The 22,736-nt window shown below is 32.3% G+C and overlaps 2 protein-coding genes across 2 annotated transcripts in view; one reads left to right on the top strand and one right to left on the bottom strand.

Annotated features, from left to right (window-relative positions):
• The first annotated feature begins 6,112 nt into the window (after positions 1–6,112).
• Positions 6,113–8,934, top strand: LOC143084297 (uncharacterized). The gene has a single exon (XM_076260709.1). The coding sequence runs from the start codon at positions 6,133–6,135 to the stop codon at positions 8,932–8,934; it is 2,802 nt and encodes a 933-aa protein (XP_076116824.1). The 5' UTR covers positions 6,113–6,132.
• An 8,535-nt stretch (positions 8,935–17,469) lies between these two features.
• The window catches only part of LOC143083893 (uncharacterized), a 64,314-nt gene continuing 59,047 nt past the window's right edge, over positions 17,470–22,736 (bottom strand). Inside the window, exons 13-14 of the mRNA XM_076260268.1 lie at positions 22,339–22,431; positions 17,470–20,916 (exon numbers count right to left, since the gene is read on the bottom strand). Of these exons, the coding sequence (XP_076116383.1) occupies positions 20,821–20,916; positions 22,339–22,431 (189 nt within the window). The 3' untranslated portion in view covers positions 17,470–20,820. The remainder of the gene's footprint in view (positions 20,917–22,338; positions 22,432–22,736) is intronic.

Below are 22,736 nucleotides of genomic sequence, written 5' to 3'. Positions count from 1 at the left end.
ATGACTGTTGAATGGAAAGTTCTTTAACAGTGGAATAAATTAAAAGACACTTGAAATATGTTTAAAAGGAGATGATTGGTATATATATATATATATGCAAAAGAGACAGCAGCCCCAAGACCAAAACAAGTTATAAGGCATAATTGAACTTTGACTAACCATGCTAACCGGGCAAATGTTATATAAAAAGTTAAACTGACAGAGTTCACATGAAAATAAAAAGTTAAGGCCACACTGATTTGATTAATAGTTCTTTTAATTGATAATATAAGACATGCTTTAGAATTATAAAATATATCCATGTTTTGTTAATCATGACTCAGAAATTATTTTAAAAATATACTCAAACATGCTAGTTTCACATTTTACACATAAATATTTACTTTGTCATAATATTCCACTTGAATTTTCTCAATTTAAAAAAAAAATCCAGTTAGAAATATTTCAAGCAAATTTAAGATGAGTCATGCAGTTTTCAATACATTAACATACAAGTCAGGACAGGAGCCTGTAATTCAGTGGTTGTCGTTCGTTAATGTGTTACATATTTGTTTTTCCTTCATTTTTTTTATATAAATAAGGCTGTTAGTTTTCTTGTTTGAATTGTTTTTCATTGTCTTATCGGGGCCTTTTATAGCTGACTATGCGGTATGGACTTTGCTCATTGTTGAAGGCCATATGGTGACCTATAGTTGTTAATGGCTGTGTCATCTTGGTCTCTTGTGGACAGTTGTCTCATTGGCAATCATGCCACATCTTCTTTTTTATATACAATATAAATATAGGTTTTGTAGTATAAGGCCATCCGGCAAAATTAAAACCATTGTTGAATGCCCCACATCATCATGTAGGGTTTAACACAGTAAGACTATGAACACGGGTGGATCCAGCCATTTAAAAAAAGGGGGTCCCAACCCAGGATAAAGGGGGGGGGGGGGTCAAACTAAATGTACCCTTTCAAATACAATTGATCTTCTAGTCCAAATAATTATGACGTCTTGTGTCGAAGTAAGGCGTCAAAGAAAAAAAATTGTAATAGCCTTTCAAGACGTCATAATTATTTGGACTATTGATCTTCCAGAAAAAGGGGGTCACAATCCCGGGAACAATTTTTACAAGCCCAAATTCTTACTTTGCTTTTGAACATGATATTATATATATACATAGAAAGATGTGTAATATGCACGAGTGAGGTGATATAGAGAAACCGATATAGAACGTCGATTCATACCTGAAGCATGAGGGTAGGCACGAAATGTGCACAGTTTCGCTTCAAAATCGTGGATCCATGATTATTCTGATAGACATGCTTTAAAATATTGTTCATTTATACTCACCGATTGAAATTTCCAGGTCATCCGTTATATTGTATGTAGTTTCCCTTCTACATATCTACCATCAAACTCCATACAGCGTTATCGTTCGGGTCATACTTCCCTTTCTCTACAAAAGAAGCGTAGCCAGATGTCACCACTGTTTCGGAGTTTGATCTACCATGGCATGTCTACGATTTTTTGTAAAGTTTGCAGACCCGCTATTTCTGCCGACAAGGGTACAATAACGTCAAATCGTTTACGGGTGAAGAATATGATTTCCGTTTTTAATAAAACTTGACAGATTTGATTTATTATCGTCGGGAAATGTCCCTAATGGATAGCAATTAAAATTAATCAGCTTTATTATTCTGTATGATATACAAATGTATGTAACTTATAGTCATATTCTTTTAAATTTACTTCAGGTACCCCGACGTAGCAATTTGAAATTAAGACAATTAAATCAATCTTCTGCCAATAATATTCCAATTCTATTTTTAAACGAAGGCTTTTGGTATAAAACAAGTTATAAAAGACTCTTGAATAGACTGAATAAAAAATAAAGATAAACCGTCAAACGCACAAGTCCGCCACAAATGAGGGCCCTCATGGGGTTTTTGATTATGTGATTACTTGGCCGTTTTTTTAATGATTATTTGATTATTAAGCCAAATATTTCATGATTATTTGATTACCTAGGACTATATTTTTAGTTTATGATTATTTGATTACTAAAGATAAGCAAATATTTAATGATTATGTGATTATATTGGCAAAAAAATGGTGATTATGTGATTACTAGGACCCCCCCATGAGGGGCCTCACAAATGAACAGACATAATTATAATGTCATAAACGGAATACGACAAAAGACATAGAACGATCGCAAAAAAATTTAAAAAAAAACCAACAACAACATAAGATGAGGGATCATATAAATTATGGGTAATTTCACAACTGTATCACCAATACGTGACACTTAAATAAAATACATTTATTGGGGGGGGGGGGGGGGTAGGACCTTTATCGGGACTCCGGGATTGTCACTTTTTAAGTTCGGGATTTCGGGAAAGAGCTTTTTTAACATCGGGATTTCGGGATTTAGTTTAATCGAGATACGGGATTTACGTGTATTTACGTCCGGGAATTCGGGATTTTCATCTATCGGGACTCTTATTTAAAGACACCACCAAAAAAATAGTATGCGAGTATCTATTTAACATTCTTCAGGTTTGTTCTTTTAACAAGTATGATCAAGTATCTATAACATTGTGTACAAAAAATATTACATTCAACGAAAACAGTTAGAAATGATCAACAATGACAACAATGTGTATCAATAATGACAGTGATGTCATTAATTTGGTTATGGTTGAGTGATCAATAATCCGTAATTTGTTCAATAAAGGTATCGATTTCGGTAGCAGACGCACGAAAAATGGATGAAGATGATGATGCAAAAAATGACATCAAAATCAAGGGCATAATTGCCTTCTACAATGAAGCCTTAACAATGCCATTCTGCAAAGAAAAAGTTAACATTTTTCTAAAATCAGAAAATGCTACTAAATTTGAAAACTTGACAGCGTTTAAACAGTACATAGAATGCTATTGTGGTATTAAAGAATCCGCCGTTGAGAAAGGATTAGGCAGTTTCACTTTGAAATTAGCCAGACAGACTAAAAGCGCTGGTGTCTCCACCGAAACATTCAGTATTAACACACAGCAACAGTGGCAGAATGAGCGCACAATGCTGCAGCAACAGTATAATACATCTTCCTTATTAGGTAACAGCTTATATTTATAAAAGCTAAGTTACCAAAAAGCAAGAGGGTGTACTGGAACTGAATTTTCAGATCAATTTTATGTCCACGTAGATTCTATGTCCCTACACATAAAAGAATCATAAAAAAATATAATATAATTCTGAATATATTCCCCCAAAAAAATATCTGCTAGAATTAATCAAAATCTTGGTAAACTGAATGGTGAATGTGTCAATGGGCCACAGATGATCACAAATGCCCACACTTGTAAAAAAAACGCTTGAGGGACCCTCCACATTCAGATGCTGGATTGACATTATTAAGACTGTTTTCTCGCACTGTTCTGTAACTATAAGTATACATTTCATAACATTTGGTGATCTTTGGTTAAGGCAAACTAAAGTTGGAAAAGGGAAATGTAACTGAGAATTGAAATGGAGAATATGCCCGGGGGATGGGGGTGGGGATTCACTGACAATCCTTTCCGGTATAACTGTTGTCTCTTTGACACATTCTCCTGGGGTGGAGTACTAGTCTTCCTACATTTTTAGTGGTATGAGTGAGCCGCAAAACAGGGTCACCTTGAAACCATGCTGGGTCGCATTTTCATGCCCTGCTGGTGAAAACATTTTTTTTTTTTAAAACAAAGTATTTGTCTTGAACAGGTTCGCTTATTTAACTGTTTTTAAAATATACCTTCTAGAACTGCATCTATATATTTTATACAGGGTATATATTTTCTGAGCGTCTATAGCTCTATAGAACAGGGAATGTATTTCAATAGTTTCTAGTTAGAACAGGGTATGATTTATGCTATGCTATGCTTATAAGATGTTTCTTGACATAATACAAAATCTGAGAATAGGCTGTAAAAGTGGAGAAATCAGCCATCAGCCTTCCCTAAATTTGTGTCCGCCATATTGGGATGATCGTAGTTGCAGATACGATCAACACGCTGACACGAGTGGCTAAACGAGGAGGGACTGTCTATTATTCTAGAGAATCGACATTTATTCCTTGTTACATAAGATAGAAGTTTTTATTCTTCAATGTAATTGGTTTGCTGAATTCTTTGATGTGTTCATATTTGATTGTCCATGTTTTTATGTGGAGCAGAAACTGCTTACTTTTACCGGAGCACCTTGGTTTACTACTGTTTTGTTTAGGAGATCGTGTGGCCCATGTTTCTTAATGTTAGGTGTTCTGTGTTGTGATTGGTTTTTTTTACCTGAGTAAATGTTTTGCAACGCTTTTTGATTACAAAATAGTAAATCTGGACACGATTACACAAGAACAAAACAAGAATCGGATTAAACTAGGTGTGTTAGCATAAGATTAGTATTCAAAGATCTATGTTTTTGAATACTAATCTTAAGCAAAAAGTGTCTGATTTTGACTACCCCAAGAATTGTTTAATTTGGTGTTTCACAATCTTAAATTTCGAAGCACTACAAAGTCATTTACAGAATAATGTGATTGTCAGCAACTGCGGTAAAGATCATAATGTACCACATGCAGAGCAAAAGAGGGTCCATATTGAATTCATGTCAGAAATTTTAAACGGAAAGACACACATAAAGAATTACCAAAAGAAACACCAAAAAAAAAACCATTGAATTCATTGTATACACGCAACTACTTGATACTGCGGATGGAACACAAAAAGGCTGCAGAGTAAAGAAGAGTAATAACATATTCTATCATACTTCAATTAAGTAACTGACTAAAATATCTTACCGTTATTTAAACTCAAACTAGCATATCTATATTAATCATTGTGAAAGTGTCTTCTAATTTTTTGAATGTGTCAGCGGCTCCATATAAAAATATATTAATTGTTTTAGACTAGACTCACTAGTTTAATATGTTAATAATATGTAAGATACAGGAAATCTACACAAGAAACTGAATGATTGGTTTGAACAGTATAGATCAGTATACAATCATTTATCAATGTTTTTGCCAAAACAGCATGTTATTTTATCGGGATTTCGGGATATGGTCGAATTAGGCCCGGGAAATCGGGATTAAGCAAAAATAAGCTCGGGATTTCGGGATTGGACCCCCTCCTACCCCCCCTCATTTATCCATTTATCCTGTATCAAACTTTGAGAAGGTGCACCTTAGACGTGTACACATTGTTTTAACATTCGCAACCGTCACACTAAAATATTTGTATTACATATTTACCGACTGAAACAACCCATGAAATGTTTGTTTTAAACATTTTACGACTGTGGCAACCTTTTAAAAGTTGTAATGAACATTTAATGACTGTAACAACATTTAAAAAGTTGTAACAAACATTTTACGACTGTTACAACTCTAAAAACATTGTAACAAACATTTTTTGACTGCTTAAACGTCTGAAAAGTTGACACAAACAAATTTCAACTGTCCCAACTATAAAAAGGTTGGGACAAACATTATACAACTGCCACAACTTTTAGAAAGACTGTTATAAATAGTATTTGGCTGTGACAACGCCGTAAACCACTGCAACAGTCCTAAAATTACTGTTGATAGCATTTAATGTTTTTCACAACCCATAAAAGTGTTGGGACAGACATAATTTAACTGTAACAACGAAATAAGGTTGATTTGACAGTCTTCTTCAGTCTTCCACAGACTAAAATAGTCGTACAATGACTGTTACTGGTATGGACAGTTGTTTTTTCGTCCAGTAGTGTGGGTCGATGCCACTGCTGGTGGAGATTTATTTCCTCGAGGGTATCACCAGCCCAGTAATCAGCACTGCTGTGTTGACTCGGTTTATCATTGATATTTTCAGAATTATAAACTAACTGTTAACAAAACTTCACAAATTAAATCTTCAAATACTAAGGCTTTACTACCTCAGGAATAGACTACTTTAGCTGTATTTGGCAAATCTTTAAGGAATGTTTGGTCCTAAATGCTCTTCAACTTCGTACTTTTTTTGGCCTTTTTAACATAGTCTGTGAATTTTACCATATGTTGAAGTATAGATTATACTTTTCTTTTTAGTACAAATAAAAAAAAATCTTGAAAAATGGAAAAACAGAGATAAGATGTTTGTAAAAACAAGAGCTGCCAAGCATGTACTGGAATCCTTACAGATACATGATTGTGTAACCATAACTGCTAGTTCTGGCGTAGGGAAGACTGCCACCCTCCAACACGTGGCTTTAGAAATGGGTGCAGATGGTTACGACATACTTATAGTAACAGAGCCAGGTGACATCGTTAAGTTTTACAATCCAAACAAGAGAACATTGTTTGTAGTAGATGATTTATGTGGGAACTTTTCTTTAAACCATACTGATGTCAAAATTTGGGAACCAATAATCGGGCGTATAAAAGATTTTCTTGAAGATAAACAAGCAAAATTCATTGTTGCATGTAGATTGCAAGTGTATCAAGATAAAAAGTTTGACACACTATCTATATTCAAGTCATGTGTGTGTAATCTATTGTCAAATAGAAATTGCTTGTTAAAAGCTGAAAAACAATCAATAGCTGAGATTTATCTAACTACAAAAGCTTATCAGGTTACAGATTATTATGATTTATATGATTGTTTTCCACTGATATGTCAATTGTATCACGAAAATCCTACGATTGATATCAAAGATTTTTTCCTGCATCCTTTTGATATTTATAAAACCCAAGTTGACCAGCTACAAACGAAAGGATTTTTTGGTAAACATTGTGCCTTAGCTTTATGTGTAATGTTCAATAACAAGGTCAATGAAGAAATATTGACGGGAGAGATTGACGAAGAAACAAGAACCGTTATTGAGAACACATGTGAGGCATGTAGACTAGACAGAGGAACCTCAAGACTTGTTTTAAAAGATGAATTGGATTATCTTTTACATACATTTTTAAAGAAAGAAAGAACAACATACCTAGAAAACCATAGCTCATATTCATCTATACATGATAAAGTTTTCGACTTTTTAGCTAAATATTTTGGACAGAAAATTGTTGTTTGCCTTATCAAGAATGCTGACAGATGTTTAATTCGGGAAAGATTTTTACTGGAAAGAATGGATTATGTGGATCAGTTTATAACTATTTTACCCCCACAGTATCATCAATTATACATGAGGAGAATAATTGATGACTGGTCGAAGGGACAATTACAGGATGTATTCAATAATAGAAATATGAAGATTCATCAGTTTAGACAGCAGTTCCTTTGCTATTTGAACACATTGGATATATCTTTCCAGACACAATTAGTGTATACCCTTGGTATTGAAGACTTTGGAACTTTAAGGAGAAAGTCATATGATGCTGATGTTGTATGTAACACTGTCATGCTACTTTGTTGTTTCATCGGAGACATTGCAATGATTCAGTGGTGTTGCAGTCATGGTGTAGGTGTTAACGATGTTGGGTCTTATGGTCAGTCACCTGTAACGATTGCATGTAGATTTGGTCATAAAGAAACAGTAAAGATGTTGTTAAACAAAGGAGCAAATTTAAATAAACTTAACTGTTATGGCCAATCATCCGTTCTTATGGCTTGTCAACATGGTCATACGGAAATATTGATGATTTTGATCAACAAAGGAGCAAATTATAACAAACGTGACTGTTACGGCCAGTCACCCATACTCATGGCGTGTAAACATGGTCATACAGAAATTGTAAGGATATTGATAGAAGCACAATCAGACTATAATAAATGTGACAATCATGGTTGGTCACCTGTCCTAATGGCTTGTAAACAAGGTTATACAGAAATTGTAAGGATGTTGTTAGACAAGGGAGCAAGCAATCATGCACATTGCAATAACGGTCGGTCATCGTTAATGATTGCTTGTGAACATGGTCATAAAGAAATAGCAAAGATGTTGTTAGACAAAGGAACAGATTGTAATAAATGTGACAAATATGGTTGGTCACCTTTAATGATGGCTTGTAAACAAGGATTTACAGAAATAGTGGAGATATTGTTAATCAAAGGAGCAAACTATCATGAGCATTGTGATAACGGTCGGTCATCATTAATGATTGCTTGTGAACATGGTCATAAAGAAATAGCAATGATATTGTTAGACAAAGGAGCAGACTGTAATAAATGTGACAAATATGGTTGGTCACCTGTAATGATGGCTTGTATATTTGATGACACAGAAATAGTAAAGATGTTGTTAGGCAAAGGTGCAGATTATAATAAATGTGACAATAATTGTTTATCTCCTGTAATGATGGCTTGCAAACACGGTCATAAAGAAATAGTAAGGATGTTGTTACACAAGGGAGCAGACTATAATAAATGTAGCGTCGGTGGCCATTCACCTGTGTTGACTACATGTCGACTAGGACATACAGAAATATTAAAGATGATGTTAGACAATGGGGCTGATTACAATAAATGCAACAAAGGGGGTCAATCACCAGTAATTGTGGCTTGTATGCATGGAAACCAAGATATAGTGAGGATGTTGATTGCAAAAGGAGCAGATTACAATACATCTGACAATAATGGACTGTCACCTCTAATGATCGCCTGTAGACGTAGCCATAAAGAAATAGTTAAGATGTTGTTGGACAAAGGGGCAGATTATAATAAATGTGACAATGATGGTGTGTATCCTCTAATGATGGCTTGTTTACGTGATCATAAAGAAATTGTCAGGATGTTGTTAGACAAGGGTGCGGATTATAATAAATGTGGCAATAATGGTGTGTCTCCTCTAATGTTAGGTCGTAAAGAAATAGTAAGTATGCTGATAGACAAAGGAGCAGATTATAATAAATGTGGCAGTGATAGTGTTTCTCCTTTAATGATGGTTCGTAGACGTGGCAAGAACAAAATAGTCAGGATGTTGTTAGACAAAGGAGCGGATCGTAATTAATGTAACAATGACGGTTTGTGTGCTCGTGTTATGGCTTGTGAATATGGTAATGAAAAAAAAACAGTCAGGAGGTTTGTAAGACAAAGGAGTAGATTATAATAAATGAACCACCGACGGTCACTCACTTGTGTTGATTGCATATCGACTACAACATAAAAAAATATTAAGTATGTAATTAGATAGAGAAGCATATTATAATACATGTAACAAAGGGGATCAGACCAAAGTAACTGCGGCTTGTAATCATAGAAATACAGAAATAATCAGGATGTTGGTTGCCAAAAGAGCAGATAACGATACACCTGACAATACTGGGAAGTCACATAATAATTAAGCAGATTGTAATAAATCTGTTAAAATTAAATTGTTCCTACCACTTTGGTCAGTCACTTTAAACTGTTGGCTTAAATGAAATAAAGAACGTAAATAGGTATGTGTCAACGAGACAACACTCGACCAATAAGCAGAAAACCGCCAAAAACCACCTATGTCTCTTCAATACGAGAAAAATCAGCTTCAGCTGGCCCTAAACAATAATGTATACAACGTATACTAATTAAGCTAAACTAGACGTCACACAATACTCCGAAATACATTTATGAATCAACATTTAAAAAAATGACTAGACTTAAAAGAGACAGGGTTTCCAGCATTGAGGGTAACGCAAAAATGGGGGGGGGGGGGGTGAAACATGTTTTTTTGAGATCTCAATCCTATTTTACTTTAAAACTTTACCCAACACGGTTAGAAAAATCAGTATTAGTTCAAGAAGGTAAGTTGAAATATATAAATAGAAATGTAAGTCAAAATATAAAGAGAATTGATAAATAATTGCCATTGTAATTTGTTTTTATGTTAAGTTGAAATTCGACACTAATAAGTCTATGGAAACAATATGACAAATATAGTTTTTAAAATAAAAAATATGTGTCACGCGTATTTGTTATATTATGTATGACTTTTAGAGAAGAAATATCTTGCAACAATTGAGAAATTAAAATGCTTATTTCATGTTTTACTGACAAACTGGTCTTCCATTGTTAAATATAAGTTATATAATTGTTTGCTTTATGATTACTTGTAAGCAACGTTGCCTTTTTAATTTCATATTTCAAACTATTATGTTGTTAAGTTGTTAAGATGGTATGTTAAAAACAATTTAATTTTTCAAATGTCGTATTATTTATAATTTTTGTTTCGCCTGAGCAGTATCAGAAGACGTGAAATATAGATATTTGTGAAGCTCATATCCTCTTAACTTACAGAAAAGTTTTTAAAAATACGACAGCGGTGTATAGATCAATGATGAAACGATAGCAGAACATCACAAAAGAAATCGGAGGAATGCAAAACAAAGGATTGATATCAGCATGGACATTTGTGTGTAAAGTGAGAGATTTATTGTTTGATTTCTATTTGTGTTACATAAACACATTTTTTTTTAACTCGTAATTATTGGGTGGTTAAATCTACTATTTGAGACAGTAATAAACTGCAATGGTTTTAATTTGTTTCTAAGCTTTTTAATAATTATAGAATTAATATTTTGAGATAAAATAATGTGAGTTTGTTTTTATATAAATATATATGTTGTCCTTTTATAGCGATCAACTACTAGTAACAGAAGGGTACACTTAAACTCAGAGATCGGAAATAAACTGACAACGTTATAGCTAAAAAAGACAAGAGTGCACACGCTGAAATGTCTCGCCTTCTATACTAATCATTGATATTATGTTGATAGTCCTAAGTATAAAGCTAAGCTTTATTACAACTGTCACATAAACTTAACATCAACCAAGATAACTAAACAAAGACCAATGAACCTTGAAAAAGAGGTCCAGGTCAGATGAACCATGCCAGGCAGACAGGTACAGCTAACAATGCTTCTATACAACATATATAGTTGACACATTACTTATAGTTTAAGAAAAATAGACCAAAACACAAAAACTTAACACTGTGCAATGAACCGTGAAAATGAGGTCACGGTTAAATAAAACCTGCTCTACTGACATAAAGATCATAAAATATTTCCATACACCAAATATAGTTGACCTATGGCATATAGCATTAGATAAAAAGACCAAAACTCAAAAACTTAACTTTGACCACTGAACCATGCAAATGAGGTCAAGGTCACATGACATCTGCCCGCTAGATATGTACACTTAACAATCATTCCATACAACAAATATAGTAGACCTATTGCATATGGTATGAGAAAAACAGACCAAAACACAAAAATTTAACTATAACCACTGAACCATGAAAATGAGGTCAAGGTCAGATGACACCTGCCAGTTGGACATGTACACCTTACATTCCTTCCATACACCGAATATACTAGCCCTATTGCTTATAGTATCTGAGATATGGACTTGACCACCAAAACTTAACCTTGTTCACTGATCCATGAAATGAGGTCGAGGTCAAGTGAAAACTGTCTGACAGACACGAGGACCTTGCAAGGTACGCACATATCAAATATAGTTATCCTATTACTTATAATAAGAGAGAATTCAACATTACAAAAAATTTGAACTTTTTTTTCAAGTGGTCACTGAACCATGAAAATGAGGTCAAGGACATTGGACATGTGACTGACGGAAACTTCGTAACATGAAGCATCTATATACAAAGTATGAAGCATCCAGGTCTTCCACCTTCTAAAATATAAAGCTTTTAAGAAGTGAGCTAACACCGCCGCCGGATCACTATCCCTATGTCGAGCTTTCTGCAACAAAAGTTGCAGGCTCGACAAAAATCACAAACAGACAAATAATAGTGCACAAGACACAACATATTAAACTAAATACTTATTCCCCATTTCCATTCTCAATTTTATTCAAAACCAAATCTTTTTATTCATGGAAGAATTGAGTAAAGGTTTTAAGTAATTTGTGATATCGAAATCCCTGACATAAATTTACCAGTAGTACATAGCTGACGTTCATTGGAATCCAAAACGTCACAACAGTCCTGGCCATAGCGAACGACTTGTGATATATAAAACACCTTTTAATGATGCAAAAGGAACTTCACCGTCCGAAAAAGGAAAATAAACAAAAGGGAACAAATAATCGTCTCTGTTGTCGTAAAATTGAGTGTAGAATTTCCATGTTAAACTGAAATATCTTAATCTAGGAAAGGACGGTTATTATCATTTAAAATTTAATGATTGCAAGTAAGTTATTTTGAATAAATTTCGGCATTATATTTAAAAAAACGTTTGATTATTAAATGAAAAACTGTGATAAAGATAACGGTAAGTGTTGTTGATTTTTCAAATGCAATTCAGACGCGTCTTTACTGAGTTTGGTCATAAATTGTGATTCATAATAGTACAAAACACTTCTGCTATGTAAAAGCAAAAAAATCAAAAGCTAACACATCAAACGAATGGATAACAACTGTCATATGTCGGACTTGGTACAGGCATTTTCTTATGTAGAAGAGGTTGATCAAACTGTTTTTACAGCTAGCTTAACCTATCACGTGTATGACAGTCGCATAAAGTTCCATCATATTAACAACGATGTGTAAACATAACAAACAGACATAGATGGTAAAATGTCAAAATAGGGGTACAACAGTAAACAATGTGTTACAATCTCAATCAGTAAAACAACAAACAAATCTGTAAGACCAAATGTCATATAAACAAAGCACACAAACATACATAAAAGACAAGAATACAAAATTGTTCAATAGCACAATAGCACAATAGCACAATGACGGGATGTATAAGTACCGAACCACGTCAAATGGATACCACCAAATATAGAGTAAACGGTAAATTAGTATGCAAAATGACAATAAAAGAATACTATAACACGCTATTAAGGTAGATGGGTTGTCTAAATTATAATCCATAGAATTTTTTGATAATTTGCCAAAATGTAGTTTATAACCAGCTTGTTTCATAACATTAATTAAAAGAATGGGTCACCGGACTTATTTTCACACTACAGGTTGTGCAAAGTTGTCAGATTTAGTATAGAATATGCATGGAAAACCCAATTTTCCTCATTAAAACGAAAACTACACCATAGAATTTTTAGATAAAATATGAGAAGATGGCTGCAATATTATTCTTTCAGATAAGAAAAAGAAAAATGGGGGTCACCGAACTCGTTTTCTTGCTACATAATAAAATGGGTAAATTCCACACATTCTATTGTGAAAATATCACAATCTGAATTATCTGCCCTTGCATTTGAGTTATCTCCCCTTATTTGGCAAAAAAAAAGTTGGAAAAAATTGAATCAAACAAAAGTATTCGGTTAATGGTAAAATACAACCATAAATATGATAAAACATTGCATTTTCTATATTATTATGAAAAATCTTACACATGAATTACCTACCTATCTCAAAATTTGCACATTTTATCAAAGATATAGACCTTGTATTCTGGTATTTCAAAATCCAAGATGGAGGAAGACACCCTATCTACCTTAAGATGATAAATAACGTCAGCATCCAGTATCTATACTTCAAAAACATCGTGTATTATTTGTGAAGTTGAAGAGGAATATTTATCAACAAGGTATATGTACTTTTTGACGTACTTTTGTTTAGAAAAGGGAAAAGATGTTCTTTGACATAACCCCGGTTCATCAACTTCCTGTTCAGACACTGGTGACGTTTTACAAAGACTGAGTAACAGCGCGGAATTAGTCTCAAAAAGATTATTGATAAACTTTATTATTGCTGAAATATATGTTCCACAAGAATTCAAATAAATTGGGTATAATTAAGCAATTTTAGGCAATCGTACAGCCTTCTACAATTAGTAAACCATAACGTATGGCCGGCAATAAAAGGTCCAACATTTAAAATGTGAAGTAATTTAAACGAGAACACTAATGACCTTTTTTATCATTACTTATAGCAAAAAATCTTTACGTATAAACGTGTGACAGACATGAACCAACGACAACCCGTAAACTACAGGCTCCACCACGAGTTTGTTGAAACTTATGGAATATCTGTTTAACAGATGATGACGTCAGACATGTTACCTATCGTATTAAAACTTATCACCGGGGTTGTATTCAAATGATCAACACGAAGTGTCTTTAATTGTCAGATGTTAGCTTGAATTTATTTCATACTGAAACAGTACTGATCTCAGGTGCTCCAAATGTAGCACCTGTCCTATTGCTGATGCAAGTATAAACCCGGTGGTTGAATACGGTTTGTCACATTCAAGGAAGATGACAGACTTGTGATTACACAACTGGAAAATATTTGTAGTGGCGTAGTCATCTGAGAAAAAAATATTCCATATCAGCCAACAAACAAGTGATGGAATCTGTAAAATTTGCGAAGGGATGACTTAAACTTCCGTAATTAAATCTCTTATTTAAATTGTACCTTTGACGTCTCTACCATCTATCAACTTTCGTCCTCTGGTATATAGCAACAACTGGAAATGTTCACTCCTTGTGATGGAATTGCTTGAATGTTGATATAATGAAATAGAAAGTTCACAATGAGCAGCTGAAATCGTCTCTTTTGTCGAAAATTTTTACTCTCCAACCGACCCAAATCTTAACTTTCAAATCGAGATATGTTGCAGACTTACATTTTGTATTCGTTATTTCAAGTAAGATGGGATAAATGCGTTCAACATAGTCAACTTTTAGATAATTCAGTGAATGGACATAATCTATTACATTCTATTTAGCAAATTATGAAGCTAAAGGATATTCTAGTTTTCTTTTCATTTTTCCTTATATGCTCCTGTGATGCAAGGTTTATAAGTTATTGCATGGAAACATCAGAGAATCCCATTTTCCAATCTAGCAAAGACCATAACTCCAAACAGTAAAAGTTAAATCTCCAATATCGAACTTGACCTCTATTTATACATAAAGTAGCATAGTAATCTATTGTAATAAAAATTCATAATATCTAATAAAATTTGTAGATTTAGCTAACAAAGTCCTTATATTTGTATAAAGTAACATTCGTTTATAGTGGAAAAGTGTTTTAACGTTAAATAAGCTACAATTAAAAATTGCTTGCTAGTCCCTCTCTGTGATTGATATTAGATAACTCTGGTTAATTTCCCAATCAATCTATCATGAAAGGGAGATAAAAGAGGGACGAAAGATACCAAAGGGACAGTCAAACTCATAAATCGAAAATAAACTGACAACGCCATAGGTAAAAATGAAAAAGACAAACAGACAAACAATAGTACACATGACACAACATAGAAAACTAAAGAATAGACAATTCGTCTTTCATTTATAGTGATATTCAAAAATGATGAACGGTTCTTTATAATGGTATGTAATCATTTTAAACATTTCAAATTTATGAAATTATATTCGTACATCAATGTTTTTGATACACCAATAACAAAAACTGAAATATATTGAATTGATACATTTTATAAGTATTCAAAATTACATCAGAAACCTATTCTTAATTATAAAATAATGAACCTGTTGAAGGGAGACAATACTGGCATATCTTTTTTCGAATCGGCACATAATACAAAGGAATGTCACTCTTGCATACAAATGGCACATCAATATAATTAATTAACTGTGCATTCGTGCTCCACCTTCAATGAAGATTCTAAATTACAAATAAAACCAAAAGTTGTTAATCTATAGGATGTGAAGACTAATGAAAGCTAACCCACTGTAAACAATATTTCTTTGAAATTTTTTAAAACTTTCTCAGAAATATGCTCAAGCCACTTGACTTTCATAGCTCATAATTAACGTTTTACACAATATTTTGATAAGGTAGTAAACGATTATTTGCTTCTCAAAGTATAAGACGCAATAAAAATAGTATGTTTGCATCACCTTACCCAAATACAGATTTAATTAAGTCCTGAACATTTCGACATTTGTTAGTAATTTTTAAAAATACAAATGTAAAATCACATGTACAAGTTAAGATCCGACTAAATACCGATATCCCAATATCGTCAGGTAAATTTGCTACATAAAGAAATGTCTGTACCAAGTTAGGAATCTAGTTGTTTTCTATTCATTTGCTGTATTTGATTTTTGTTTTAAAATTTCATAAAGGACTTTCTGTTTTGAACTTTTCTTGGAAGTTTGGTATTTTAGTTATTGCATTTTTTTTTTAAACTATAAAGTTATTGCATGGAACTGTTGGCAGCTGCTCGCTTGCTCATATTGTTCTATCATACTGGTATTTTTTTTTACTCTTGTCTTTCATTTTGTGCTAATGTGCTTTGTATGCCTTATTGTGTGTATTTGAGCGGCATTGATGAGTCTTTTGTAGACGGAACGTGTCTGGTGCAAATACAAAATTCAATTCTGGTATATATGATTTTATTGTGCTATTGTAAATTTTTGTATTCTTGCCTTTTATTTTTGCTTATGTGCTTTGTCTACATGACTTTTTGTGCTACTTTGTTATATATTTGTTTGTTTTTATAGTGATTAAAATTATAACACAATATTGACTGCTGAACCCCTATTTTGACATTTTAAACTATTTATGTCTGTTTGTCACACATGGTTTTCAATTTAATGGAATTTGATGAGACCGAGTGAGAGGTTAAGCTAGCAGCTATAAAAACAGGTTCAATCCACAATTTTCTACATATGAAAATACCTGTGCCAAGTCAGTAATATGACAGTTGTTATCCATTCGTTTTATGTGATTGAACTTTTGATCTTGCCATTTAAAAAGGGACTTTTCGTCTTGAATTTTCCTCAGGTTTCAGCATTTTTGTGACTTTATTTTTTTAGTAGTCTTCACAATTAAATGAACCAGATTTTTCCTTAGAAAAAAACTGCAAATAAAGTAGTAGGGGCAATAAGGCCCATATTTGGCCAAGATATTAGTGAAAATTGAAATTATCATTAATATTCTTTACTTTATCCTAACAACACTCAATACAAGGTGTTCAGAAAATAATAACAAATTTCATATTAAAAAGTTGCCAATAAATTGACAAAAAGTAAAGATAAAGCTTCTCTTTTTTTTTTTCTTTTTTTTGCCTGTACATGATGTTTCAGTTAAAGAAATATTGAATGCCTCTTCTCTGTAACATTTTGTAACACCTTAAACCCATGAAACAAGAATGTGTCCATAGTACACGAATGCCCCACTCACAGAATCATTTTTTGTGTTCAGTTGACCATGAAATTGGGGTAAAAACTCTAATTTGGCATTAACATTAGAAAGATCATATCATGACAAGAAATTTAACCTGAAGCAGGACAGACGAACGACTGGAAAAACATAATGCCCCTCTACTATCGTAGATAGAGCACAAATATCTTAGAAAATACCAGAGGTAATAAAAGAACATCAGTCAAATTATCATTATGTCTTTAAACCTAAATAGAGAGTTTGAAGAATAATCCTTAAATTTGTTTACTTTAAAAACCAATAACCAGGTAATTGCTGCCACTGAAATACAAATTTTGAAAATAGCCAAGATGATTTATATTTCCCCAACACCAGCTTATCATAAAATTACGAGTTTTCAGGCACTTTTCGGCAATGTGAAGTACTAAATCAGTGTTTTTCTATATAAAGTTTATTAACATGTGTAACAATATAAACAGCATATACATCCTTACAGCCTTTATAACCATCTTGATCTTTCAAACATACTCCTTTTTTCAAATATCAAAACTAAGAGGACGACATAACTCTCATTTTTTTCAACAGTAAAACCAGTCTATATCAACGTCCCTGTAATAAGAAACGCTATCAAACCTCGACTTTTGAATGATGACCAGCTAGGAATGTAAGATTAGAGTAAGTAATATTTTTTCTGGTGCAAAACAATGTTTCTAGTTTCAAATGAATTGTATTTGAAAGATATAGTGGTGCAATGTTAAATGAAATTTTGTTGCAACATAAAACCATGAAATGTTTAGTTTGTGTAGGGCAAAAGTTTCAAGATCTACCACTTCAGGAATTTAAAGTCCTGCTTCTATTTATCAAATCTTAAAACATTGCAAGAAATATTGAAAAAAACAAAGACGAGATCCAAGTTTAAGGGTGATATTTAAGTATATTTAATGTAGTCTTCACCTTTTTTCTCTCGCTATTAGTTATTTTTAATTAAGATTCTTCAATTATAATTATCAACATTATTTATAAATGATGAAAAAAAGTAATAAAAGGAAACTGCAATCAATATAAAAAAAGTTTTCCATGGAAATTTTTGAAAATATTTTTTATATTTATAAATATTTGTTAATTCCCATAATTAAAAAGAACGATCATTGGCAGTGATTTGCAATCCAAGATAATAGAATTGTATAAAAACTGCTTAAAGTACTCATTGTTAGGAAGGTGTGTTAGATTCAACATCCTATCTATACCCACAAATCTTCAAAGTATAATCCTCATTGTAATCAAACCACAAAAAATTGTATAAGAAATTAATGAATTTAATAACACTTACAAGCGGCACACACTTGCCAAATAAGTCATTGGTTCAAAATTCAACATAATAAAAATCATCTCCTTGATGTAGAAACATAAAAAAAAAAATACAACAATGCCACTATAAATTGAACAATGATTTTTTTTTCTCATTATTCTATTTCTCACAGTTATGAGGTACATTCTTGTGACAGAAATAAGTTGAATAACATGTATATATTCAATAATATGGCATGGTAAAATATCAATTGGACCCATTTTCGTTACTCAAATCTGAATTGTAAAATGTGCTTTAGTTTGTAGTTTGAAATCATGAATGAATATTTTAATGGTCATGAACTAGGCCATGTAAAATCTCTGTGCCTTTAAGATTTTATTGAAAATGTTGAAATTTAAATGGCTTGCACATAAACTATGCAAACGTTTCGGTCAATGAATCATGGCTTAATATTTAAATTTCCAAGCTAATATAAATCCATACCAAATATTAATGATGTACCAGTGTATTCAATCAATGGTATATGTCAAGGAATCCCAATAGACTAAAATTTTAATATTACCTTATTGATAAAGATTGCTATTGAAATATACAAATACCTTACAAATATCTGCAAATCAAAATCTTAGGTTGATATATATACCATGGTCTGTGTAGTTCTTTATTGGGAATGGAGACCATCCCCACCCCCAAATTTTTTTTTTTAAATGGGAATGGTACCATATAAACAATTGTCAGATTTCATTAATTTTCTAATCTTCCAAGTTTCTAAATTCATTCTTTCCTGATTTTAAATAGATTTATATTTACAAAAAAAATCTTGTAACATAATAAATATGAAAAACAAACAATTCGTAAAAAAGGGTATTAAATTACCATGATTAAAACTAAAGAAAAATTGTTTGATGAAATAATTCATTTTAAGATTTTCTTTTCATGAAAGCTTTTTTCTGATGGCTACTAACAAAAGCTGACTCATACATTTTCCTATTTTTAGATGATTAATGGATTACACAACCATCTTATCTCAATACAATAATTTTATAAATGCAAGGACTAGATATGTTAACTAAAAGTCATAACCCCAAAAGAACAACACTTTAAATGAAAATAAGTCGAAAATAAATGAGAGTATAGCATTACTAAATATTAAGGAATACTACAACAATGTCAACAATATTTTATAATACAAAGTACACCTACAGTTACGATTTTTTTTTTAACCTCCAAATCTTTTTTTGCCTCCAAATTTTTAACATTAATATATCTACTTGTCAAAAAAGTTTTTTTGAGGTACACATTTAACAATAAGAGGGCATGATAACTCAGTGAGGTTTTGGCTAGCACTAAAAAGCAAATTGTTGTTTCTATTAACATCAATGAAGACAAAAAATGTACAAAAAGAAATCTTATTTGTATTCCAACTTGACATAAAATGAAAAAAAAACAGCATTTAACAAATATAACTTCAGTAAAAACATGTAGCACATATTTGGTCAAAAATGTTTTAATACACATTTCTACCCGTTTTGCATCAAACCAGATAATGTTACAATATTACTAAAGATATGTAGTAACACATCATCCAACCCTCTTCCTTGTCACATAGTCAACAACTTTACAAAGAGGTAACACACTTCTTACAAATAATCTCAGATATGTAAACAAAAAGATAATAAAGTTGTGAACACAAAATGGTTGGTATCTTAACAAAAAGAACCAAAAAAGTAAGTAAGGGATCAATTAACTACTTCCATACAAGCTATAGTCAAAATAGACTTCTCGCTTTATCTTTTTAGTGTTACTATCATCCCCAGATCAAATAATCTTAAACAAAATTAACTTTCAAATTTCGGTCTAAACATCCCCAATAATTTTTAACAGTTGTGATGAGAACCTTTCAAGTTTATTGAAAATTACCATTCCCATAATTTGTAACCAGTGGAGAAAGAGAAAGAGAGAATCTTTAACATTGTATTGACACTATTTCTGCATAATTATATATCAGTGGAAAGAGAAAGATTCTTTAAAATTCAAAATTGTATTAACATTATTTTTACATAATTATATATCCGTAGAGAGAGATGGAAGCTGTAAAATGCTATTTACATTATTTCTGCATACCGTAATTATATTCAGAAGAGACAAACAGAGAGAGAGAATCTTTTAAATCATAAGTTGTTTTGACATTATTTCTGCATAATTATATATCAGTGGATGAGAGATCTTTCAAACTTTTACTCTCAGCATCATGCACGATTCTTCGTCAGCTGAAAACTGTTTAAACCTTTACCCAATAACATTCTACATAATTCTATAAACGGACCGACCATGGTTAACTTTTTGAAACATTAATATGACAACCTATCTTGGCCACTGTCTTCAGAAACAACATATTGCACGAACTTTCTCCACAGGTCTGGATTCATAGCTTGACCTTTCACCTCTGCTCTTTTTCTGCAGAATATACGCTATTTTTAGGTTCCCAGCTTGGGAAAGTCATCTTCAAACAAGGCATGCCCCCGACATGTTGGGCAGGTTCTTTCTCTTTCATACACCCACTTACTGATGCACTACAAAATATACAATGAGTTTAAAAATACAATTGAAAAGTCTTTACCTACCAAAAGAACTTTAATTCATTGATGCACTACAAAAATACAATGAGTTTATATAACCATTGGAAGTAACAAATTCTAACAAGTTAAATTCTTCCTCGTCCTGTTCTTTGGAATTTAAAGTATTTAATCTCTAAATTCAATAGGCTATAAACAAGACAAACACAGTGTAGGATTAGTTGCTCGCAGTGTCATACTATTTTGTCTTGCAGTACAATATTTTATCTTACTTCTTAAGATTCAAACAACATATAAATACATGACATATAACATTGTTCCTCTTTAGCATTGTTTCTTTTTCCTCGGTTAATACCTCCAACGCCTGTACGTACAACAAACATAGCAATATATATATACCAATGTGACCAACTTCAATTTGCCGTAACTGCAAGCACCTTTGATACTAATACATTTAAATGTCCAACTTTATATAGTACCATTCAACCCCAACAGTAGAAACCGCCAAAAATTTCCTCATGCCTGATGCACCTAACATCAAACTTTATAAATAGTACATACTGTTGCATATACTAGTTCCTATCTATATATAATTACTTCAAATAGCAAACCGGAAAAACCCAATTTCAAATGAAATGAAATATATATAAATTGTGAGCCATGTCACACATCTGATGCTTCTCTTTAGTAACAGAAAGTTGTTGTGTCATTGGTGTGAAATTCATGGCATGGTAACCCATGCTCTCAAGAAGCATGGTACTAAATTTCAAGTAAGTCCCATTGTATTTCATAAGAAAAATGCAACAAAAATTTCACACATTGGCTGCAAATAGATGGATGACCATGTCCAGTGACAAACAATACATTGCCATCAGGATTAGAACCTATCCATGAAAAAAAATCCTTTTTTCAATAACATATGTACAATACATTAAAATAATGGAAAACTAGACAGGTCTGTGTGCTTCTTTCTTTAAGATATATATAAGAATTTGAGAATTAAACATGTTAGCCCATAAAGTGATTACATGTATTTTACACTATGACTAACCTCAGTAACAGAAAGTTGTTGTGTCATTGGTGTGAAATTCATGGCATGGTAACCCATGCTCTCAAGAAGCATGGTACTAAATTTCAAGTAAGTCCCATTGTATTTCATAAGAAAAATGCAACAAAAATTTCACACATTGGCTGCAAATAGATGGATGACCATGTCCAGTGACAAACAATACATTGCCATCAGGATTAGAACCTATCCATGAAAAAAAATCCTTTTTTCAATAACATATGTACAATACATTAAAATAATGGAAAACTAGACAGGTCTGTGTGCTTCTTTCTTTAAGATATATATAAGAATTTGAGAATTAAACATGTTAGCCCATAAAGTGATTACATGTATTTTACACTATGACTAACCTCAGTATGAAACTCATGTTTACAGTCCAACATCTTAGTCTCTCCATATGACAACTCATCATGGCAAATCACACATATATCATCTTCATCGTCCTACAATTACACAAAAATACATTATTTCTAATTCAATGTTTATCTTCCCCAGACTGAATTATTGGAGCTTAACATATTTTATAGACGATCATGTTTTATGAAAACCACATATGTGGATCTCTTGATGTCCCACGGATTAGAGCTCGATATATTTTATAGACACTCATGTTTTAAAAAGACCACATGTTGATTTGTAAAGACCACATGTTAATCTTAAGATGTCTTTGAGATGTTGTCACATTGTTATATATACCACACCTTATTTTATTCATATCCATGAATCTGGAAAAAATGATTTATTTCAA

This window comes from Mytilus galloprovincialis, chromosome 7 (assembly GCF_965363235.1).
Source record: "Mytilus galloprovincialis chromosome 7, xbMytGall1.hap1.1, whole genome shotgun sequence".
NCBI classification, from domain to species: domain Eukaryota; kingdom Metazoa; phylum Mollusca; class Bivalvia; order Mytilida; family Mytilidae; genus Mytilus; species Mytilus galloprovincialis.
This window is presented reverse-complemented; position numbering and strand designations above follow the sequence as displayed.